The sequence below is a fragment of the Branchiostoma floridae genome, chromosome 6 (genome assembly GCF_000003815.2).
Source record: "Branchiostoma floridae strain S238N-H82 chromosome 6, Bfl_VNyyK, whole genome shotgun sequence".
NCBI lineage: Eukaryota > Metazoa > Chordata > Leptocardii > Amphioxiformes > Branchiostomatidae > Branchiostoma > Branchiostoma floridae.
In genome coordinates, this window is record NC_049984.1 from 1,611,255 (window position 1) to 1,634,895 (window position 23,641).

Below are 23,641 nucleotides of genomic sequence, written 5' to 3' on the forward strand. Positions count from 1 at the left end.
CGCAGAGACGGTCAATATACATTATTATAGTTTATACACACCACCAGCATGGCAAATGCCATGGAGAGGGAGAAATTGTCATCCACGGACGGCGTGGTACGGAAGTTGGCCCAGGTGGCGCCGATTGTCGCCTCCTCGTAGTAGATGATGAGTCGGAAGCCGATGGAGGCGCAGGTGTTGGAGAGGAGGCAGGCGGCGGTCTTCTGCGGGCCCGTCATGTCCTCGTAGGAGTTAGCGATGAACTGGTACGGCATGTAATTCAGGTACCACAGCACTAGGCTGAACAGCAGCGCAACCTGGGGATGGGACAAAAACGTAGGCTGAACAGCAGGGCAACCTGGGGATGGGACAAAAACGTAGGAGCTGACAATGAACTGGTAAGGCATGTAGTTCAGGTACCACAGCACTAGGCTGAACAGCAGCGCAACCTGGGGATGGGACAAAAACATAGGCTGAACAGCAGAGCAACCTGGGGATGGGACAAAAACGTAGGAGCTGACAATGAACTGGTAAGGCATGTAGTTCAGGTACCACAGAACCAGGCTGAACAGCAGGGCCACCTGGAGATGGGACAAAAACACAGAACCAGGCTGAACAGCAGGGCAACCTGGGGATGGGACAAAAACGTAGGAGCTGACAATGAACTGGTAAGGCATGTAGTTCAGGTACCACAGAACCAGGCTGAACAGCAGCGCAACCTGGGGATCAGGGGAAAACGTCACTTGAAAACAGTCTCTGACAGTTTTGCCTGATTGGGTCAATGTGAACAATTAGAGTTAGAGACAAAACTCATCTTTGTCCATGAGAACATGACTCCGAGAACATGCGTCCTATAATCAAGGGAAGAAAGTTGAGAACCAAATGTACCTATGGTCGAGTGATAAAAGTGGAGACCTAACATACCTTAAAGTTTGCTTCAGAAAGACAAAACATACCTCTGCTTGACAGAAGAAGATGACTCTTCCTTTCACTCATGAGAAAAATTGACAAAGAATAGAAGATAGAAGATGCATCTTTGTTTAACAAAGAAGATGTACCTATACAAAGAAGACTATCTTGCTCATAAAAAGAAGACAAATAATGGAAGACTAATATTTGCTCAAGAGAAGAATCTGACACACTTTTGCTCGAGAAAGGCTGACAAAGTTAAGACGACGTACCTTTGATCATGAGGAGAAGACAAAGATAAGACAACGTACCCATGCTTAAGAGAAGCTGACAAAGTTAAGTTGACGTACCCTTGCTCAAGAGAAGCTGACAAAGTTAAGACAACGTACCTTTGCTCAACAGAAGCTGACAAACTTAAGACGATGTACCCTTGCTTAAGAGAAGCTGACAAAGTTAAGACGACGTACCCTTGCTTCAGAGAGGCTGACAAAGTTAAGACAACATACCTTTGCTCAAGGTCACACTAGAGAAGCTGACACAAAGTTAAGACGACATACCTTTGCTCAAGATCACACTAGAGAAGCTGACACAAAGTTAAGACGACATACCTTTGCTCGAGAGAAGAATGTCGAGACCATGAAGCACCATGAGATGGAGGCGAGGACCCAAAGCAGCCAGAAGACGAGCAGGAGCGAGACGTTGCTGTGCTCGAGGATGCGGGCGAACTTCAGCACCAGGGCGATGGGGACCTGTTAAATGACTCAGAATGACCTCCAAAGTCCAAGACAATCCTTCTAATTATGTCGACTATTGTGAATGTCTAGTCTGTATATAACAACTGAACGCCTGTCTTGATTCTCAAGATATGTAGTCTAAGACTAAAGGTCCTTGATACTTGATAAAAATCGTTTGTTAGCAATTACGATTTTAAACCATGGTATCTTTTTAAATTGCTGTAATTATCTATTTGACTGTGCAATTCTCCCTGAAGGAGTATGTAAATGCCAACACAATTCATGATCAGACTCGACTTAAAGTCTGCAATATGGTATTTCAATAAAGATCTCAAAGATAATCACCACGGTGAGCAGCAGGAACAGCAGGTTCTTCAGGAACCAGGCCAGCCAGTGCACCCAGTTGGCCAGCCCCATCATCTTCATGCTTTCCTTCAGACGCGTCTCCTTCTCGTACACAAGCTCCTGGGGGGGTTGGAGAGAGGGGCAGGGTGGGTTAGCCAGGGTACCATGCTATTTCTGCCAGGGCTCCTTGCACTCACTGTCCTAAAAAAATACATTTTTTTAAGGGCAGCGAGTGAAGCAAGTGCAAGGAGCCTTCAAGTTGGTAGAAATAGGATGGTACCCTGAGGCTAAGGGTGGATGTGATTCCAAGTTCATGATTTCAAGTTTTAAAAATGCATGTCTGCGTTGCATGAATTCTCATCAAGAGTTTATGAGTTTATATCCACAATATACTTGTAGTTTGAACTCTCCTGGTGGTTCCTTAAAAAAGTTGAAGAAATATTGATTATTCCAGAAAAAAAAATAATACTGTAACAAACTTAATACTTTTACATATTTTTTTCCTTTCTTGACAGGAATACCATCATGCCTTTTGACCTGCTGTAAGGTTGACCCAGCCTGTTGGTCATGTAATTGACCTTGACCTCTCTATGCCCTTGACTGACCTTGACCATCATGCCTGCGGTGTAGATGAAGGCCAGAGTCTGGATGAAAGGCAGCAGGAAGCTGATGGTCTGCAGGAACGTGTCCTCGCGCCACTTCGGGTACGGGAATTGCTAAAAAAACAGTTGGCTTGTATTAGATTCTCAAAGATAGAGTTGCCATTACGAATAGCCCCCATTACTGATGTATCTATTGTCATCTGTAATTACTGACAGCATTCTGAAAGTCAAAGTAAAAGTCAAAGTCACTCTTATCTCTAAGATGTATTTCTAGGCCTCAGAAATGTAGCAACAGCACAACAATTCGAGCATTTACAGTGTGTATTTCATTGGATCATTCCCCATTGCTTTGGTCTAACGAAAGGTTTACTCAACATTGTATGATTGATTGACTAAATGATTGATGAACTGAAAAATATATTTCTACCAAACATAATAAGTCCTAAAAAAAAGGTACAATAAAATTCCTTTGCCTTTGACGAGCACAATGAACAGCAAATCAAAGCCCATTGATATTTCAGTACCTGCAGTTGTATCTCCACGTCCTGCAGGGCTCCAGCAGAACCGTTAGCTGCGGCCTGATGTCGGATCAGCACCGTGTCCACTGCAGCCTGCAGCACCAGGAACCTGGCCTTGTAGTTCGCATTATCCCTGCAGCAGAGGTCATGAAACAAGAGGTCAGAGGTCATGGCATAGGGCAGAGGTCATGAGATGATAGGTCAGAGGTCAGGGTATAGAAACAGAGGTCATGAGACAACAGGAGGCAAGAGGTCATGATATAGGATAGAGGTCATGAGAAAACAGGAGGTCAGAAGTCATGGCATAGGGAAGAGGTCATCAGACAACAGGAGGTCAGAGGTCATAACATAGTGCAGAGGTCATGAGACAGCAGAGGGGTAAACGTCATGACATAGCAAGGAAGATAGATGTTTTACTACAGTTAATGTGACAGCATAAACAATGATAACAATAATTTGATCAAGGAACAGTACTAGTTCCGTATCAATTCTAACCACTTTTCTCCTCAGGCAAATGACTACAAACAAAAGATTCAACATTAAAGACTTGCAGAAATACAATTGAATACAATTTATTTTTTAACGATCTAGAGGATCATTTCCTCGCTATTAGATTGAAATATTTTTCATGTGATAATTCGGTCGGGAAGTAATGTTAAAACGTCTTCAAAAAGTGCGACTTGGGGCATCCGAGGGCGAATTCTAATGATATGCATGACGTCATTTTAGAGAGTCGCGTTCTTCTAGTAGCTCTACCCCCGTCCGCTGTAATGGCGTCTTGTACTACAGGTCGTGTTAGTACAAAGTCCAGTAGAAGTTATTGTGTCGCAGGAGGCCCACATGGCGTTAGCTGTAAGAATAGTCAGTCTACCGAGGGGATATCTATGCACAGATTCCCCAAAGTTAAAAATGACAGAACTGTGGCTGACAAATTGAGAGTCTCAGCGAGCTAGAAAACAGTGTACAAAATTATGTATCAAGTTTGTTCAGAGGCATCGGCATGGTTCCTTCCGCGACATCTATGGCTCTGCACACTTCGAGCTCCGCACACTTCGAGCCCTCGTACTTCAACATGAACCTTGAGATTATATTGGGGAGAGCTGTGGGAGGACCAGAAGGATTATCGCAGGAAAAGTTCCAACTATTGACACCGCTGGTCTGCCGACTCCCAGTCACGGAACGCGCGCAGAGAAGGGTGAATTCGCCACAGTTTATCACAGCTGCAGGACGTTTATCTGTCACATACTAGTAGTAATTCGCCCTGTAAATTTACCTTGTATTTCGCTTATTCTGGTCATAACTGCGGTGCCATTATTGTGAAGTACTTGTACGCTTAGTTAGACTCCGACACAAAACAGCACAAATGATTCTTGGATTTTACATCTTTGTCGGCGTCCGGATAGATTTCATAACAAAGTGAACCGCTTATACCGAACTCGTAACAACAAACGACGCTGTCCCAAGATTTTCAAGCACGAAAATTTGCTGACCGTATTCAAAATACGTTGGAAAAATTGTCACTAGATTTTGTCATGAATATTGTAGTTCTTGGTCTCAGTAAAACCAAGTTACGAGCGAATCTGGGATTTTTCGTCGTCAACAACAACAACTCTAAGAAAAATGGCCCCCAAAAAGATGGCGGCCGTGCGCTAAAATCCTGAGACTTTTCGAATTTTCTTTCACGGAAACACCAGTCTGTATGTTTTTCCTCGAATCACTAGGAGCTTACGAAATCTGTCTGTTGTGTAGTGTCTTAGCGGTGGACATGTTGTTGATAGGTGAGTTAAAATAGTTTGGTTTTGTATAAAAACTTCTAGCGTAACCTGAGCATGTAAACAAAGGAAAATATATCTGGGTTGCGGGACCACAAGCATGTACGTACTCGTTACTATGTCATCGATAACTCGTTTTTTTGCTCGTGTAGCTACAAACTTGGCACTTTTGTCGCTAGATTTTGTCATGAATATTGTAGCATTGATATGTAGTACTGATATGGTCTCCGTAAAACCTAGTTACGAGTGAATCTTGGATTTTTCGTCGTCAACAACAAAGAAAAATTCCTCACAAAAAAATGGCGGCCCCGTGCCATGCGCTATTATTTAACCACACTTTTCGAATTTTCTGTCACGGAAACACCAGTCTGTATGTTTTTCCTCGAATCACTGGGAGCTTACGAAATCTGTCTGTTGTGCAGACAAATATGAGACAGAAAGAACAGTCACTCTCAAAATGTTTCACGGACTCGTCACAATCTGGAGGCGTTTAGCTATCGGCCGTGCTCACGACTAGAAATAGTCAGTCTACGACGTACTATCTATCCGATAAAAGCTTACAGGTTTGTAAACAAACACATACTTTGAGTGGGAATGTATTTTGAGGCGCATTTCTTGTGGCAATGAGGTTGCTTCTCATTTTAAATCCTGGCGAACTGTACGTAGTTAGTTGCTCAGCTGTTGTATATTTGTACGCGACCGAAGCTTTAGTCCCGGTTTCGCTAGCAGGCACAAGCGGAGACCGCAAAGAGGCACAAACTTCTGCGCTTCCGCTAGAAAACATCTTCAAATGAATGTACAGCATGGCCTCCTTACTGAGGACAATGTAAGGTCATCCTATCATTTGTGTATAGAAGAGGCGATGGCTGTTTATCCCCGCTTATTCCACACGCTACAATAATGAACTTTCTCCCCGCTTGCGTTACGCACGCTTGGTACGTGCATCAACTTCAAGTGCCTCTAAGATATATTTTAGTGGCGTGAATACGAACGAAATTCCCTTCAAGTGAAGTGAAGTATGTGTTCTTTAGTCGTGCCGAGTTTCGTCAATGAATTATGTTTCCTTTATAAGATACGGGTCTATCAAATGTACATTATTCCCCTAGTCAACCATACCAGCTAGTAGGGACTAACTAAAATGACGTCACGGCGTGTTCCTAATTAGTTCCAGCAAAGAGCTCAAAGTACACATTTTTATGTCGCTGTTTGAGGGACTTCCGGACGGACAATTGATTTGAAACTTGCATTGACTTTTTCAGAAAAGATCAAATTTTTACATTATTGGTAGAAAATGCTACAGACGATTTCATTTCAGTTACACTTTAAGCTTTTGACTCATGGAACTATCCAAAGAACAAACATCAGAATACCAACAGACCAACGGCCAGTATAATAAAGCTCCCTACCCTGTCTGGCGTGGCCCCGGCCTGGAGAATGTCGGGTAGGTTCTCTCCGTCACCCAGGTCTTGCGATTTCCCGCGATGTCGTGAGGGAGACGAATGGCGTAGTGCACGTCCTTGGGCAGGGCTGTGGCGTTCTGATCGATGTAGAACACGATCGCTGGAACACAAGGAGACACATATCTGGGTACAGGAGCAGGAACTATAAGTGCCTTGGAAGTCAGAGCCATATCAGGTTTGACTGTATGAACATCAACTCTCAACAGATGCCATTATAATACTGCCACGTGTGAAACATACATGGGTTTAGAGTTTTCTAAAGGATGTACCAGTGCAGCTTCAGTAATCCTGAGGCATATACACTTCATATATTTAGGTGTACAAGACAATCTTGAGAGGACCTATGTAACAACATCCTCTGTGAAAATTCAAGCGTCCGAAACAGCTAAGACGGCGTCTACAAGCGTCCAAAGGCGTCTGAGCGCGTTTCAAACTCTCTGGACGCCTCCATTGCCGTCAGAAACGGCCGCGAACACATCGTGAGCGTCCGGGCCGTTCTGTCAGTTTTTTTGTTGGACGCCCAGACGGCTGAAAGACGTCTGAGACGGCCGTCTGAGACGGCCACTGATGGGGCTATAAAATACTTAGGAACCCGACGCCCTCAGACGGCTTGCGTCTGTCCTTATCCCCACGGGAAAAATGACGTTTTAACTTCTGCACATGCGCCAAGTTCAGCGGGTGAATTCGAATTTCAGACCGTTGAACAATCCGGCGGTTGCAGGACATATGTTCAGAAGGTGACTATTTCTGTGGATTTTATGTCTGTTTGTTAAAATTTTGCTTACTTTTAGACCAAGGACATCACGTCTAGAAGTAGCAGTTGATGTTTCTACGACATTGTGCTGAGGTTGCGTTTACGGCGATGACTTTATTCGTTATTTATACTAAAAAACAATGTACAAAAATTATTTGTCGTGCGCCGACAAGGGGGATAAATCATACTACTTACCTGAAGCAACTGTGAAACGTAACGGACAGGAGAAATCACAGATGCCGTCAAAAGAAGCAGCGTCCTTCCGTTAGCTGACTGTCGATACTTTGCTGGCGCCGGTAAGTGAGTACTCATTTTATTCTTATTTTTGTACAACATGTTGTTGCAAAGTTTGCCGACGACGGTTGCAAAGTTTCGGTGCCCTCCCCACATACGCAAAGGAATGATAAAATTTAGGATCTTACTTTGATGCCACAAAATAAAAAGACTTATGAACACGTTGTAAAATACTTGTAAAAATATCTGTGGTTTCGATTAAGAATGATGCTGTTAAAATGTAGATTTAGACAACAGATAATGAGATAGCACCTACCGATTTTGCCGTCAATGAAATCGGCCCTCCCAACTACTAGGGGTTGGGAACTTATGAAACGGACGAATTTGTTTCGCTACCGCGAAATAAAAATGACATATGAGCTTTGTAGAAAATGTACTGCACATTTACAATGTATCCAGTCTTTAATTAAGACTATTGTGATTAAAATGTACGATAGAGAATTAATTAAAACGTCCTGTATTCACCCTTGATGTTATGTGGACTCGTCCATTATGATGTAACGTATGGCAGTGCGGGCGGCTCGGCGGCACAAAGAGCCGCGGACACGATTGAAGGTCGGATTGAATTTCATACATGTAGCAAAGTTTATCAAACGCCGCGAAGTATGTCTGAATTTACGAAGAAATTTGTTCAAGTTGCGTTTGATTTTAACTAAACCTGACGGCCCGGTCGTGGGTCACCCACAGGTCTTCCACTGCCTGGCTGAATATTTGTTTGTTTGGTATGTGGCAATGTCCCAACAGGCATAAAATTATAGCCGTGACCGGACGGCGTCAGAAACGGCGTCCGGGCAGCCGTCTACGCACGTTCCAAATTAAATGCACCGGCCTATTATGAGTTTCTACCGTACTGCCTGACTAACTAAAACAGTTACTGTGTCTTGAAGAAAAAATATTTTGCTAGGAGTTTGGCCCAGATATCAATCTTTAATAATATAGCGATGACTGCCTCTTGGCCTTTCATTCCATTTTCTGTCGAATTTTACGATCTGTACCCCCCGTGGGAAGGCGTGGTGGAGGCTATATTACCGCCCGTACCAGCGGCCTGGATTACGCCGTTTATGCCCGTCGCAATCTGCGTTCGATCCGTCCCAGCAGCCTGGATTACGTCATTTACGTCCGTCGCAATCGGCGTCTGGTCCGTCCGCAGAGACGTCTGTTCCCAGCGGGGGGCTCGCCCGACGGAGCGCGGGAGCGTCCGGCTGCCCGCTTTCAGACGCCGTCTCGGACGTCCCGAACGTCCGACCGGACGCGTCTAAAGTGCCAATCTAGACGCGTCCAAGCGTTTGTTATGCCGTTCGGACCGTCTTGGACGTTTTGTCGGGCGTTCAAAAGCCCGTCCCATGCCGTCCGCCGCCGTAACCGTCCAAAGCGTCCCAATAATTTAAGACGCCTTGGACGGTTGTCGCAAACGGCGTTTCGCCGTCTGAGACGCTTGAATTTTCACAGAGGATGTTTTAATGATTTGGTATTATGGCAGCCAGTAGAATTAGTGAGAGTTGGTGTTACAAATGTTATGTCTAAGGTAGCTGTTTGACAGAGTGACTACATTTCAACTGGTCCCTGAGTTAGGAATAAGTGAGAAAGTGAAGGTAACCATGGTAACACTGGTTACCTCCGTAGTACGTTGTCTGCTCCTCAGCGACGGTCCGCGCCATGTCGAACTCCGAGGCAAACTCGACCGTAGAGGCCTGCTTCTGGATCTGTCCTGTTATCTGGTTCATCAGCTGTGATGCTGCGCAGTGGAACACAGGATTAAACATTCAGTAATTTCATGCATCAATACATTGGACTGTATTTCTGACAAATAAAGAAGACAATACAGTTCACTCCTTGTTAATCCAGGTTCCAGACTAAATGTAGGTAGTCTCAACCAAAGTAAAGAGGATGATCCGACCCACTATATATAGCTATGCAAAGGTCTGAATCTGGAATTTGAATTTTTCTTCAGCAGCATTTGCTGTCACAACAGTCACAGTGTACCAAATGCAAGGCAAACACTTTGCCCATTGCACCAGCCCTTCTGTTATGTCAATACATTAATCTTAGACTATTCTACAACAAAACCTTCTTCCAATCACCAGAAACTGAGATAACAACTTACTCAGGTTGTTCCTGGGGAAGTAGGCCACCTGGTTAGGCATACTGCCGGCCATGGCAGCCATGGCAGCCAGCTGGGACAGGTTCATGGCCCCCCCATCCTGCACATTGGTGGTCTGGGCAGCCTCAAATCCTGGCTCATATGTAGCTGGAAAGACACAAACATACATGAAAACAACTGGTAGAGTAGGGAACTGTTGGATATCAATGTCCACAGCATTCTGACTTTGTTTTCATATTTGAGCTTAAAGAACTAAGGACTAAAATAAGTACACTTTGATTTAAACAGCTCTTTAATCTTAAGGAAGAAAGCCAATATAAAAGTTAGGCGTGACACCTGGTCATTCAGTGTAATATAACCAGCTGATGCTGCATGGCATGCCTGCAAAGCTGATGTGTTACGCAAATGCTTAAGATACAGATACAGGTACAAAAACGATACATACATACAGATAGGATTCTGAGATTCATGCATTTGTAAATCTACGTGGCATTCTCTGGTGTAAGAGAGGGTAATTGTTACTTACAGAAGCAGTGGTCTACAGCTTCCAGTCCTCTCCTAAAAGATAAATAACAGGCAACAAAATCTGTCAAGTTCAACATTCAAAAGGATCATTTATCTCCCATCACTTGGATACATCAACTTCCTTCTGCAAACTTTTCATACTTCTAATGGCTGGGATAAAAAGTCTCTCTGTAAACAAGCTAACATTTTTTAACCCTGAGTCAATGCAAATTTTGTTTTGACATGACAGAGTTTGAAATTACCCCTAAGACAAAGGACTGGTGCAGAAGAAGATGTTCATAAGTGTATTTGTCTCATTTTCTTGTCATATCTTAATTAGATGGAAACATGACACCAATTTTTACATTCTTTTATGATACTTAAGGATAAGAACTCCATGGTACAGAAAAACTGCCTTACCTTGCAATGATCAGTAGAGCAAACAAAGCAATTGGAACAAATATCTCGATGAAGGTACCGATGGGTCTCCTGATCTGTTATACATGGAATGGTAAAAGGAAAAACATGGTTAGACTTTCATAATCTGTTCTTTGTATAGCACATTTACATGTACCTGTTATTGTTATCACTGTTTGTGCATTGCATATCAGAACAATGTTGTTCAAGGTTCAGCACCAAGGACAGGTATTGATGTTTCAATGGAAGGCAAGCAAAATCTTCATACACATGTAAACAATCATCTTTGATTCTGGTTTTACCATGTATGTGTATTTGTATGCTTGTGTTTGTGTATGTTTGTATGTGTGCGTGTGTGCATGGTTGTGTGTATGCGTGTCAGGGTTGCAGCCAACCTGAAATCATTTTCAGTCCCCTCGATTTTGAATCCTATCGAGCACCCAAGGCGGGGGTCCAGGGGAGCATAGATTTTGAAATCTAGAGTTTACATATCTATTTTTGTCATCACAGAGGACGAAATGGGCAAATTTCTCCAGCTGCAAAATTCTGTCAAAGGACGGAGGGACGGGAGCTGGCTACAACCCTGGTGCGTGTGCATATTTGTGTGTATGTGTGTGCGTGAGTGTGTGCATATTTGTGTGTATGTGTGTGCGTGAGTGTGTGCATATTTGTGTGTATGTGTGTGCGTGAGTGTGTGCATGTTTGTGTGTATGTGTGTGTGCATATTTGTGTGTATGTGTGTGCGTGAGTGTGTGCATATTTGTGTGTATGTGTGTGCGTGAGTGTGTGCATATTTGTGTGTATGTGTGTGCGTGAGTGTGTGCATGTTTGTGTGTATGTGTGTGTGCATATTTGTGTGTATGTGTGTGCGTGAGTGTGTGCATGTTTGTGTGTGCTTGTATGTACGTGTGCCCTTGTACATGTGTAGGTATTCCACATTTAGTATAAAAGCAACAATGTTTAGCACCAAGGACAGACATGGAGATGCCAAATTTGACCGTTACAATGCTGACGACTGCCATAACAAATACAAATTCAGCTTATGGATGTGCACTGGGCCAACAAAGGTTTAATGTTGGGCCACATAACTGGGGGAATGAATAAATGAGGGTGAAAACCTCTCTATGACGATAACAAAACATGTTTGTATACACCAATATTGGATGTCAATACAATGTACATGTGTACACTATCATTATCAATTTTCCATGTTTTAATCCAAGCCTCTTCTTTCCCTGGACCTCTACAATAAACCTATTGATCATGAATATCAAATAAACATGGAAGACAAAACTAAGAGCACAGCATGCACAGGAACACCTGAAAATGGCAAAAAAACAACATGAAGATTTACGACTAAAAAGCTTACTCAAGCTTCTTAGTGCTTCTGAAGGATTTTCCTTTATTGCACTTTACCACGAGATTATGGTGTTCCTAGACTTCATGATTGTTGCTGTATAACAGCTGTTTTCCAAATTTCATGGTACCTTGTTAAAACCCTTACAACTTATCATGTTTGTGCATGTAGAGTCAAGTTTGATATCTCATTTCAAAGAGCAACCCCTCTCCACTACATGTGCCAGGCATTTTTACTAGTACCTCTATCATAATGTTGTCAGAGATATATTCCATAAAATATTTGATCATTCAATATTCTCAGGGCTGCCTCTACAGACTTAATTGGCCTTCCAGTTAGGAATTTGAGGCATGGGTGCCATGCTGACTCGATCTTACGTAAAAATTCAGCATCAGCTTACAGATTATGTTTCAATAAAGAAACTATGTACAGGAGGTCCTTGTCACTCCCATGTAATTTCTGCCTTGTTCATCACAACAAAAGACTCTCAGAGACTTCATTTTCTCTTTGTTATCGGGCGTTGCAGTGGCAAAACAGATCCATGACAACCAAACACCAGCAGCTGTCACAGCACGAAAACAACCTTTTAAGCAAAGTTTCAGAGATACGTATAAAGCCCTTAAAGGCGGAGAAATATTTCAGCAGATTTTAAGATCTATCAAAGGCATCGGAAACATACATTTGGCATTTACGGAAGATTTCAGCGTTTGTAAATCTAACTTAATCTGTTGTGTTTCTTTGCGTGAATTTTACATGTATTTTAGTATGCCGAAAAGACAACTTAAATGTCTCAAAAATATTTTCTGTCAAAACGGACAAATACCGTTTCTCTAGATCTGTTACAGAATACATGTTAACCGGCTAAGTCAAATGTAATAATCCTTTGTCTGGTGTTAGATAAAACATTGCGTCATCTGTTTTATAACAGTGGCAAGATTTACAGTCAAAACTGAAAATTATTGCGCTTTCTGGTACAAAATGTTATGTTTATACCTCAGCAAATACAAATACAATACAATACAAAGTCAAATACAATAATCTTCTGTGTTTTTTAGCTATTCCGAAAGCGTTTGACGTATTCAAACTTTCTGTGCACAAGGTTTAATTCGAACAGGGGAGAACCTCTCACGGTTAGCTTATATGCGCTATTTTACGTTATATGAGATGTTGCGTATACCATGGTCAATATTGACCGAAGGATGCCATATATATAATTTATTTCGAACCGTCATTTACACAAAGAAGGGAAGACCTCCCCCGTTAATATATTTGCCAAGACGTATATGAAATGTTGCGTAATTCATTTGAACATACGACATGTTTATTCTTTGAATCCGCGCAGTTTAAGCGAACTATGGGAGACCTCCCCCGTTTATCTTATATGTTGCCAAAACGTATATGAAATGTTGCGTGTTTCTTTTGAACATACGACATGTTTAATCTTTGAATCCGCGCAGTTTAAGCGAACTAGGGGAGACCTCCCTTGTTTAGCTTATATGCTGCCAAAACGTATATGAAATGTTGCGTATTTCTGTAAAACATACAACATGTTTAATCTTTAAATCCGCGCAGTTTAAGCGAACTAGGGGAGACCTCCCCCGTTTAGCTTATATGCTGCCAAAACGTATATGAAATGTTGCGTATTTCTGTTGAACATACGACATGTTTAATCTTTGAATCCGCGCAGTTTAAGCGAACTAGGGGAGACCTCCCCCGTTTAGCTTATATGTTGCCAAAACTTGACGTATATGAAATGTTGCGTATTTCTGTAAAACATACGACATGTTTAATCTTTGAATCCGCGCAGTTTAAGCGAACTAGGGGAGACCTCCCTTGTTTAGCTTATATGTTGCCAAGACGTATATGAAATGTTGCCTATTTCTGTTGAACATACGACATGTTTAATCTTTGAATCCGCGCAGTTTAAGCGAACTAGGGGAGACCTCCCCCGTTTAGCTTTTATGTTGTCAAGACGTATATGAAATGTTGCGTATTTCTGTTGAACATACGACATGTTTAATCTTTGAATCCGCGCAGTTTAAGCGAACTAGGGGAGACCTCCCCCGTTTAGCTTATATGTTGCCAAAACTTGGCGTATATGAAATGTTGCGTATTTCTGTAAAACATACGACATGTTTAATCTTTGAATCCGCGCAGTTTAAGCTAACTAGGGGAGACCTCCCTTGTTTAGCTTATATGTTGCCAAGACGTATATGAAATGTTGCCTATTTCTGTAAAACATACGACATGTTTAATCTTTGAATCCGCGCAGTTTAAGCGAACTAGGGGAGACCTCCCCCGTTTAGCTTTTATGTTGTCAAGACGTATATGAAATGTTGCGTATTTCTGTAAAACATACAACATGTTTAATCTTTGAATCCGCGCAGTTTAAGCGAACTAGGGGAGACCTCCCCCGTTTAGCTTATATGCTGCCAAAACGTATATGAAATGTTGCGTATTTCTGTTGAACATACGACATGGTTAATCTTTGAATCCGCGCAGTTTAAGCGAACTAGGGGAGACCTCCCTTGTTTAGCTTATATGTTGTCAAGACGTATATGAAATGTTGCGTATTTCTGTAAAACATACAACATGTTTAATCTTTGAATCCGCGCAGTTTAAGCGAACTAGGGGAGACCTCCCCCGTTTACCTTATATGTTGCCAAGACGTATATGAAATGTTGCGTATTTCTGTTGAACATACGACATGTTTAATCTTTGAATCCGCGTAGCTTAAGCAAACTTGGGGGCACTACCCCCGTTTTATCTATTGGCTAATACCGTCTCAAAGGTTTTATGAAACGTTGCCTTTTTCTGATGAACATACGGCATGTTTGAAGCGCAGTTTCTGCGAACAGGAGGAGACCCTTTCCTTTTTATTTTATACCGCATATATGTTATGAAATTCCAGGGTCTAAATCAAGGTGAGGCCGCCTGTTTTCTTTGTGGCAAGTTGACACTCGAGCTAAGAGACGGTAGAAATCCCGACTACTGCTATGAATATCTCCGCGACTCAACCTCTGCTTGAAGAATAAGGATGTAGAAGGTATAGCGTTTTGTGCAGTGAGTTGTGTTTTCTCTATAAAACGACAAGCAGTCCTTACTAAAGGTAAATGTACGAAATATGTTTATTTCTTTATCTACAAGCAAGCGTCGAGAAAGAACAGTTTGTGCACACAGGCGGTGTCTTCTCGTGTTGCTCGTGTTTGTTTGGGTTAATTATGGTGATATGCGTGGGCAGGCAAGATGTAAATTTATTCAGCGTTATTTCGTACTCGCCATGGGGCGCACGCCTCCGTCCGTCCAAGGAGGTTGAACTTCCTTGGTCCGTCTGTGGCACAGCTGTGTCATGTGATAGGATGTATCCAATGGCAGAAAAGAGTGGGGGTTCAAATTTACGGGCCATACGTACGACAAGGAGCGGTTATTTTCCAGGCGTTCATTTTTTAAGAGAAGTATTGAAGAAAGTTTGGGCCTGTTCTAGCCCGCAAGTTGTGGCCGCGACACCGCTTTTACCGCCTAGGACCCCCGGTGACGGAATTTGACTCAAAGATACGAGGTGGCTATCATTCTGTACAAGCTGTTGTTGTTGGAAATCGACACAGAATGGAAATCACGGCCCTTGCACCATCCGGATTAATAGAAGCCGACACTGCAAGCTGAACATGTTTCGCGTTCACAGAATCCAGGACCATCCAACAACACGAGTCATATCGGCCACTACTCTAGATCTTACCGGATTCTTATTCCTGTGGTGACCAGATGGAACTGTACATGTGTGCTCTTTTTAACTTACGCCGAGACGCTTCACCCGACACTGGAAATGGGACTGTGGACTGCTGCACGGAATTGCGCAACCGTTGTGATTGTTTCAACTGCCGACTACATCAGAATGAAAGGCCACAAATACTTAGTAGGCTGTAGGTTTTTTTTTACTTTTCCATGTAATATTTTCTCGTAATTCAATAAAATTTCAAAGTTTCATCCATTGTATTTTCTTGCTTTGAAATGTGCTAATGATTATTCTCCTAAAATGGCACTTATCCACACGTTATAATCAACTTAATGCACACGTATATGAGACGTACAGAGGGAACTTTAAACATGCCTTAAGGGTGTTTTAGTACGTATTTATGACAACTTTAAGCTGCTAAAAAGAAAAATATAGACACATTAAATCCTCTTAATTCACACGTATATGAGACGTAAATAGGCTTTAGATCAAATAAACGTGAAGTTTAAACATGTCTTAAGGGCGTTTTAATAAGTATTTATGGCAAATTTAAGCTGCTGAAAAGGCACCTAAACACACGTTATCATCCACTTAATGCACACGTATATGAGACGTAAACAGGCTTTAGATCAAATAAACGTGAAGTTTAAACAAGTCTTAAGGGCGTTATAATAGGTATTTATGGCAAATTTAAGCTGCTGAAAAGGCACCTAAACACACGTTATAATCCACTTAATGCACACGTATATGAGACGTAAATAGGCTTTAGATCAAATATACGTGAAGTTTAAACATGTCTTAAGGGCGTTTTAATAGATATTTATGGCAACTTTAAACTGCTGAAAAGGCACCTAAACACACGTTATAATCCTCTTAATGCACACGTATATGAGACGTAAACAGGCTTTAGATCAAATAAACGTGAAGTTTAATCATGTCTTAAGGGCGTTTTAATAAGTATTTATGGCAACTTTAAGCTGCTGAAAAGGCACTAAAACACACGTTATAATCCACTTAATGCACACGTATATGAGACGTAAAGAGGCTTTAGATCAAATAAACGTGAACTTTAAACAAGTTTTAAGGGGTTTTTAAAAATCATTTACGACATCTTTAAGCTGCTTAAAGACAACGGGAAAACCGGAAAATAAGGACTAACACGGACCTACAGAAAGACCACTTAAAGGCAATATTTACGTACTCGTATAAGTGGTGTATAGATCCGTAAAGGAGGAAAATACGTCAACATTACGCATGGTTTCAGCATCCTTAAATACCGTTTTTCGTGCCGTGTGTAAAATGATGCGTCACTCGTTGGAAATATTTGCCCTGCTCATTATGGTCTATTGAGGGCTGGGAGCTGGTGACAGGCAAGAATGCTAACTTGTTGGGCCAGTACAGGGATATTGCTTGTTTTTAATCCAAAAAAACATATATTATTAAAGGTTCTGATGAAAAATTGTGAAGCACTGAAAGTCAAATTTACCCCAGCATAACAATGCATAAATCTGTATTCCTAGACTAGAGGCCTGCGGTTTTCTTACCAAGGCATCTTCTTGACCTGGGTGTGAGTGAGTCTTTAGCTAGATTAGTATTAACCAAGACCATGATAGTATTACAATCTTGGGGAAGAAAAACACTGGGCGGCCACAAAAGTGTTTAAACAATGTCTGTAAGAGGAATGAAGACTCTTGATATTAATGCAGACCATTGGGCTCTGGCCCCCAAAATGTCAGTACTTTTATTTCATTAGTATTTACCACAACCATGATAGTATTACAATCTCAGGGAAGAAAAACACGTGGGTGGCCATAACAGTGTTTAAACAATGTCTGCAAGAGGGACTTGAAGACTCTTGATATTAATGCAGACCAAAGTGAGGCCTTTGCAAAAGACAGATCCAGCTGGAGATTCATACTGTGTAGACAACTAAAATTAGGACGAGCCAGACTGATATGCAGTGCAGAAGAAAAAGCATTGACCCAACAGAAGATAACCTTTCAACACACTTGAGTCAGCCTACAGATGTGCCCTATGTGACAGTGACTGCCAACCTCAAATAGGATATTTAGGCATAACAAAAACATGTACTGTAGAGATGATGTTGATTAGGATTTCAGAATATTATCATTAATTAGGATTTTTCATTATTGACTGACAGAAACCATATATTCCTAATCTCAAAGGAGCAAGGTCTCATAAATGATTTCAGAAGCATGTTTAAGTACTAATGTGAACCGTCTAATTGCATTTGCGAGGCCAGACATGTGCAGGAGAAACACATGTCAATGGGGAGTAATTAACAGTGGCAGCTCTGACGTCCCCGGGGAATAGAGTTGTCTGGAGCAGCCATGAATACAGGTCTCCGTAACCTAGTAACAAGTGCTGGATCGGGTATATTAGAACCAACAGGTGTTCTGGGCCAGAGTAATGATATAAACCGGTTATCAGATCATGGCTTACAATTCATTTAGGGGGATAGGAGCACTGGTGTGCATAAAATAGAACTGCGCAAAATTGGGGGGTGTAACATTAAGTACTGCTACTGTAAGATGTCAGAAAATTAAGCCATACAAATATCCTGGTGCAAAACTGCACTCACAGTCAAAAGTTAGGAGCACAGCTCCGGTTTTGGGTGCACAAAATTGTTGTGAATGAGCCTTTCCCGGCCCTGAAGAGAAAATATGTTGGGTATCAAACTGTGAATATATATTGTAAGACTGTTATTTCAATATGGAGTGACAGCTACTGTTGTAATTTCAGACCAAAGATTTTTCATCAGATCTATATCTGAAAGTGGAGAAAATTCCTTCTTGGGGTCATAGAACCAAAAATTTCAGAATTAGAGAGTCAACTCTAGGTAAAATATTCCATGTCATTTCTAATGGTAAATTCGCAGCCCAAGAACACAGGTTCTGTAATGCTATTTCATGACCCTACCATATGCAGAAAATCACCTCACAGATGTCATATCAAAGCTCAAGTGGAAAAACCAAAACCCCTGTCTTTACTTTGAGACTCAAGGAAGTAAGACTTTATTGCAAGTATCAATGGATTTATTGGCAGATGTTCAGAAATTTGTACAACATTTTTTTCTAGCAGCCACAATAATTGTTATGTCTCATGATTTTCAGACAGGCTATATGAGATATAAACCAACTACTGATGAGGACCTTTAGTACAAAACAGCTAAATTCATCAACACATTCATCAACTGTCCAAAAAACATCCTCAAGTTGTCATATGACTGTCAGACAATCATAAACCTGCCTTATGTCTCATGTGACAGATTCTAATCATATTCCAAAATAGATTAATGTGATCAACTTCTTAAGAGGATAAGCTTAAGCTCAGGCTAATCTGCCAGTAATCCATATTTTCAGGTTAACCATGTCTCAGACCGAGACTAGAGTTAAACCATGTTTGCCAAAACAAAATCTTCTTAAACTTCCTACTAACAATTTCAGGATTGGCTCTCTGGACAAACACAACTGTCATACCAAGTTATTTTGATTCATTGCTCTGAAATGCTAATGGGTTATATGTAAAATAGCAGGAGGGTAATCAATGTACGTATATGAAAATTTTTTTGAGCCAACACTCATTTGATCTACTGGGTTCTCTGATCCAAAGAAAATGACATCTTCTTTAATATCCTACTAACAAATTCAGGATTTGCTTTCTGGACAAACACAACTGTCATACCCTCTAGTTAATATCTTCATTACTAACTACATAATATTATACAATTCATATCTAATTTATGAACTGTTACACATCAATTTTAGTTGACGTATTTCTTATCATAATCATATTCATGTTATGTTATTCTATGTCAACAGGCGATGTGTACTTAGTCTAGTGTTTTCCTGTAAAACAAGTGAAGTGAAACGACCCACCTGTAGCTTAATATTCTTCCACAGCAGCAGCAGGAACTGCCTTCCCCGGAGCCCCATGGTGAAGTGTGATGGTCGCTCGCTCCTCTCCTCTCGTCTCTACCTCCGCATGCCGGGGTCCACGGTTACCACGGCAACGGTGCTGTCACAGCTGTGATGTCATCAGAACGAGACGTGATTGGTTGGAGGCAGCTGTGGAGAAAAACACTTCTTAGAAAAATGCCTTATATGGACTATATGTATAAGATGGCAGGAGGAAATCAAAGTACTAGCAATGGAAATCTGAGGCTACACTTATTTGATCTGCTGGGTTCTTTGATCCAGAGAAAAGAAAGGTAAACAGAAACCTGAAACTAGAAACTTAGTATATTCAAAGGCATTAATAATAGTAATATTCACCTTCAAATATTCCAGAAAGTAACAAATTATAGGGTTGATGTTGATCATTAGGATTTTACTATGACGGTCAATCTTGACTGATATACTGTAAATGCAGAAATTTTTGCAGTGCTTTTATGTTCGTGGTTTTTGCGGTGAGCGCTTCATTACTCAAAACTGTTGCAAACATTTTTCCATTACAGGAAGTGACGACTAATTGGCTCTACCACCAACTCAAAACCACCACGGACACTCATTTTTACCACCACGGTGAAATTAAATCCTCGTAAACTTAAATGCCTTTCTTACCGAAACACATTTATATGGAGATAGAACAGAAAAATAAATGGTGTATTCTGTATCACCAAGGAACCAAGCCGACCTGACCTACTTCAGATAATTATATCACAAGGAAGAGAGAGTGCATTCTTCACTTCAAAGTGTTGTTTTCGACGAGACTTTATGAATTTGATTCTTAAAACTGAATACACCTGTGAGCAGCTCTGTCATTGCAGAATTCAATTAGGCCAATTTGCAGGGTTGATAGGTAACGTAATAAAGTGCTCTCTACATGACAGGGAGAGGGCAGAACAGGTGAATATCACCTGATCACAGGTGACTATAGTACCGGTGCTGCTAACAGTACAGTATACATGCATGCAAGGAATTTTTTATAACATTGCTACTATCAGTCAGACTTACTAGTAACAGGCTAGGACCAAGCAACAGAAATAATTTACAGCTTGATAATTTCTGTTGCTTATTCCTAGCCTGTTAAGTCTAGGTTTTAAAAAAATTGAATATTAAGAATATTTCAGGCAACACCAGACAACCTGATAGTGATAAGGATATTGTCTAAAATCCTTCTAAAGTCCCACCCAAACATAAGTGTTGGATGTAATGTTTATGATCATCTGCAATGTCACAAATATTTAACTTCAATTCTTCTGTGTAAAACACTTCATTTCATATTGATCAGCACTTCCACCTGCCCTGGCAAGCCTCTGTGCAAATATCAAACATGCAGGTCCCTACAACAGTTTGACCTGTCATGTTTAAACAAGGCCCAGACAAACAAACTCATCCTCAATGATTGTTTACACTAGTATTACAGTAGCAGTCACTTGATCAAGAAAAGGGAGAGGGTCTTAAAGTAACTGTTTAGGTTTTGCTATCTATACTGGTGTAATATAACATGTGGAATAATGTCTAGACGGAAAACCATAGACACTGGCCATTACATGATGTATCGGAAGGTAGTCAGTCGGAAATAACAACTTTCCAAAATTATGACATAAAACACTAACACAGTAACAGAAACACTTTAGTACAATTCAACAACATACAGTTTAGCAAAACTTGACTGCTGGAAGTGGTAGGAATCGTAGACGGAATGATTTCACACTGTAAGCAGCCATTTTGGGAAGCGGGAAACATTCTCCGTAGATACAGGCTGAGACGGGCGGCTAACACTCCAGGTAAAAATAAGGGCATAAAACACTCACACTGTCAACTGGATTTAACAATATACAGATAGCAAACTCTGTGACAACTTAAGTTAAGGATGAAAACCTTACGTTGCTGCTGTGAGAGTCCACACACCAGTTTGCCCTGCCCACACACGTTACACAACTGCTTACACAATCACCTGTGTCAGGTGGAGACAGTACTAGTGCGTGACACCTGAGCTCACCTTCTTTATCATGCAAATGAGGGGACAACCTGTCCGTCAGGTTGCTGACCCCATCTTTCCTTTCTCCCTCCTGAATTATGCATCATGTGTGAACCAGTTTATTGTAAAGTATCCTCAAATACAAAATCCTACTACAACAAAATATTGGACAATGAAACAAAACAAGTCATTGATGATAATAAGCTGAATTTTCGGCACTATGAATAAAGCCCATTGTACAAAGACATACTATTCCTATTGGTTGTCAATGGCTTTTCATGATCAGAAAACCAGCCTGACCTAAAGGTTATTGACCCCAGTTCATTATGATCTCAAATACTGAAATAGGAAATCCCACTACAAAACAATTTTGATCATGAAACGAAAACAAGCTGGTAATTAGATAGTTTCAGTTCCCAGTGAAAGGAGTCCATTTACTAAAAAAAATCTACTAGTCATGCACTTCCCCTATCGGGTGTCTATGGCACTTAATTATCCCACAGCATGCCCTTAAGGATATTGACCCCAGATTTTCTAGTTCTCCCTTAGTCATTTCAAGGTTCCTTCTCAGAGGTGTTGCATGATGATTCAAATGAAGGGTAAACTAAAGATCATGAAATAAATATTATCAAGCTAAATCACCACCATGATGAAATGTAGAAATTGTCCTTACGTCAGAAGACCTAACCATGAGAAGTTAACAGCATCTATAATGTAGTAGTGTGTACAATCAGTATTATACAATATACATGTATCTCTATCTGTTGTTTTCTTTTTCTCCAAATAGAAATTATAAGGGTCCTTCTTAATCTATTAAGCACCCCTGCATAAACAATTCTCTGTGACTAAGTATTTGATACAAAATGTTCAAAACAAAGGCTGCAGACGGTGTCAGCTGATACCATGTAATTCTATATGTGTGTAGTTTGCCCCCATTTTTCACCTGACAAAAACAGGTGTCATGCTCACAGAAGCGGTCACAGAAGTAATGAAAATTTGATGTTTAATGATCTTCACCAAACATTGAAGAAACAGCTTCTAATTCTTTTTCTCACCAAACAGGCACTGATGTTGTATTAATCATTACGTAATTGGAAGTTTTACATGGTTAACATTGTCATTGAACATCACCGAAAGCAGTTTCTTCTTAACCCCTATAACTATAAGGATCATTAGTAAACATTTCTGCAGCAACTAGTTTTTCAGGAAAGTAAAGCAGAAAAATGTTATAATGATGACCAGTAGTACATTATTGTAAAATATACCCCTGAAGGGCCATCTAACTTACTTTTTTTTTGTAATGAAATGAACATTTGAATCACTCAGAGTTCCAGGTGACACATGGAACAAAAGAGGCCTGAGCTACAATGGACATAATGAATGGCTGTGTGAGAGCAAAGCCCTGACAACAAAGCTCCCTGACAATACATTATTGATGACAAGTATGGCTGACTCTAACCTGGGGTCTTCTGGTTCAAGTGATCCACATAAAACATCTTAGTGGGGAAAACATGTGGGTTTGTCAGGGATTATAATTATAGGACACACATATGGCTTCAACATGAAGGAATGGATTAATACAATGTACATTAGTGATTGCTTGAAGAATCCGAGATTGAATGAAAGAAGGAAGAAATTAATGAATAAATGAGAAAGTGAATGAGTGAAGAAAAGGAGTGAGGAAGTAAATGGGTGGATTGTTGAATGAATAAAAAAAAGCGTGATAAAGAAATGAGTGTGTGGCATAAATAAATATAAAGGCATGTACATTGATACTACAGATACCAGGGATAGCACAGAGAGTTTTGTAGTTAATACATTGATACAAGTGCTACTTAATCCTCAGTCAGAGTCTAAGTAGATCTTAAAAACCATAGTGCAGTTTCTTTATGATAGTTATCTGTTGGTTGGGACCAATTCAACCAATTAAACAGAAACAACATTTCTTTGAATGTCAAGCATCTTAAGTACATGTGATCATTAATCATAACAATTTTGACAACATGACAACAACAGGAACATGTCACTGACAGTTACCACATTTTCTTCACAATTAAAGAACTCTCGCTACCTGTAAATCGGATGGAAGAGACATCTGCTTGTTGGTTGCTACAGCAGGGGCTACGGAATCTTTTCTCTTGGCCTCAGTCTCAGTACAAAGAAGAAGGGTAAAAAGTAACTAAAACCACCAACCTGTGGGAATGATGAAGGTCGCC

At 40.9% G+C, this 23,641-nt stretch overlaps 1 protein-coding gene across 1 annotated transcript in view; it reads right to left on the reverse strand.

Annotated features, from left to right (window-relative positions):
- Positions 1–23,599, reverse strand: part of LOC118417414 (ATP-binding cassette sub-family A member 3-like) — a gene marked incomplete in the record, with an annotated part of 46,640 nt that extends 23,041 nt beyond the window's left edge. The window contains 12 exon segments of the mRNA XM_035822973.1: positions 42–698; positions 1,497–1,637; positions 1,968–2,087; positions 2,573–2,683; positions 3,094–3,220; positions 6,266–6,419; positions 8,983–9,102; positions 9,472–9,615; positions 9,995–10,026; positions 10,393–10,466; positions 19,379–19,567; positions 23,497–23,599. Coding sequence (XP_035678866.1) covers positions 42–698; positions 1,497–1,637; positions 1,968–2,087; positions 2,573–2,683; positions 3,094–3,220; positions 6,266–6,419; positions 8,983–9,102; positions 9,472–9,615; positions 9,995–10,026; positions 10,393–10,466; positions 19,379–19,435 — 1,737 coding nt within the window.
- Between the last annotated feature and the right edge of the window lie 42 nt (positions 23,600–23,641).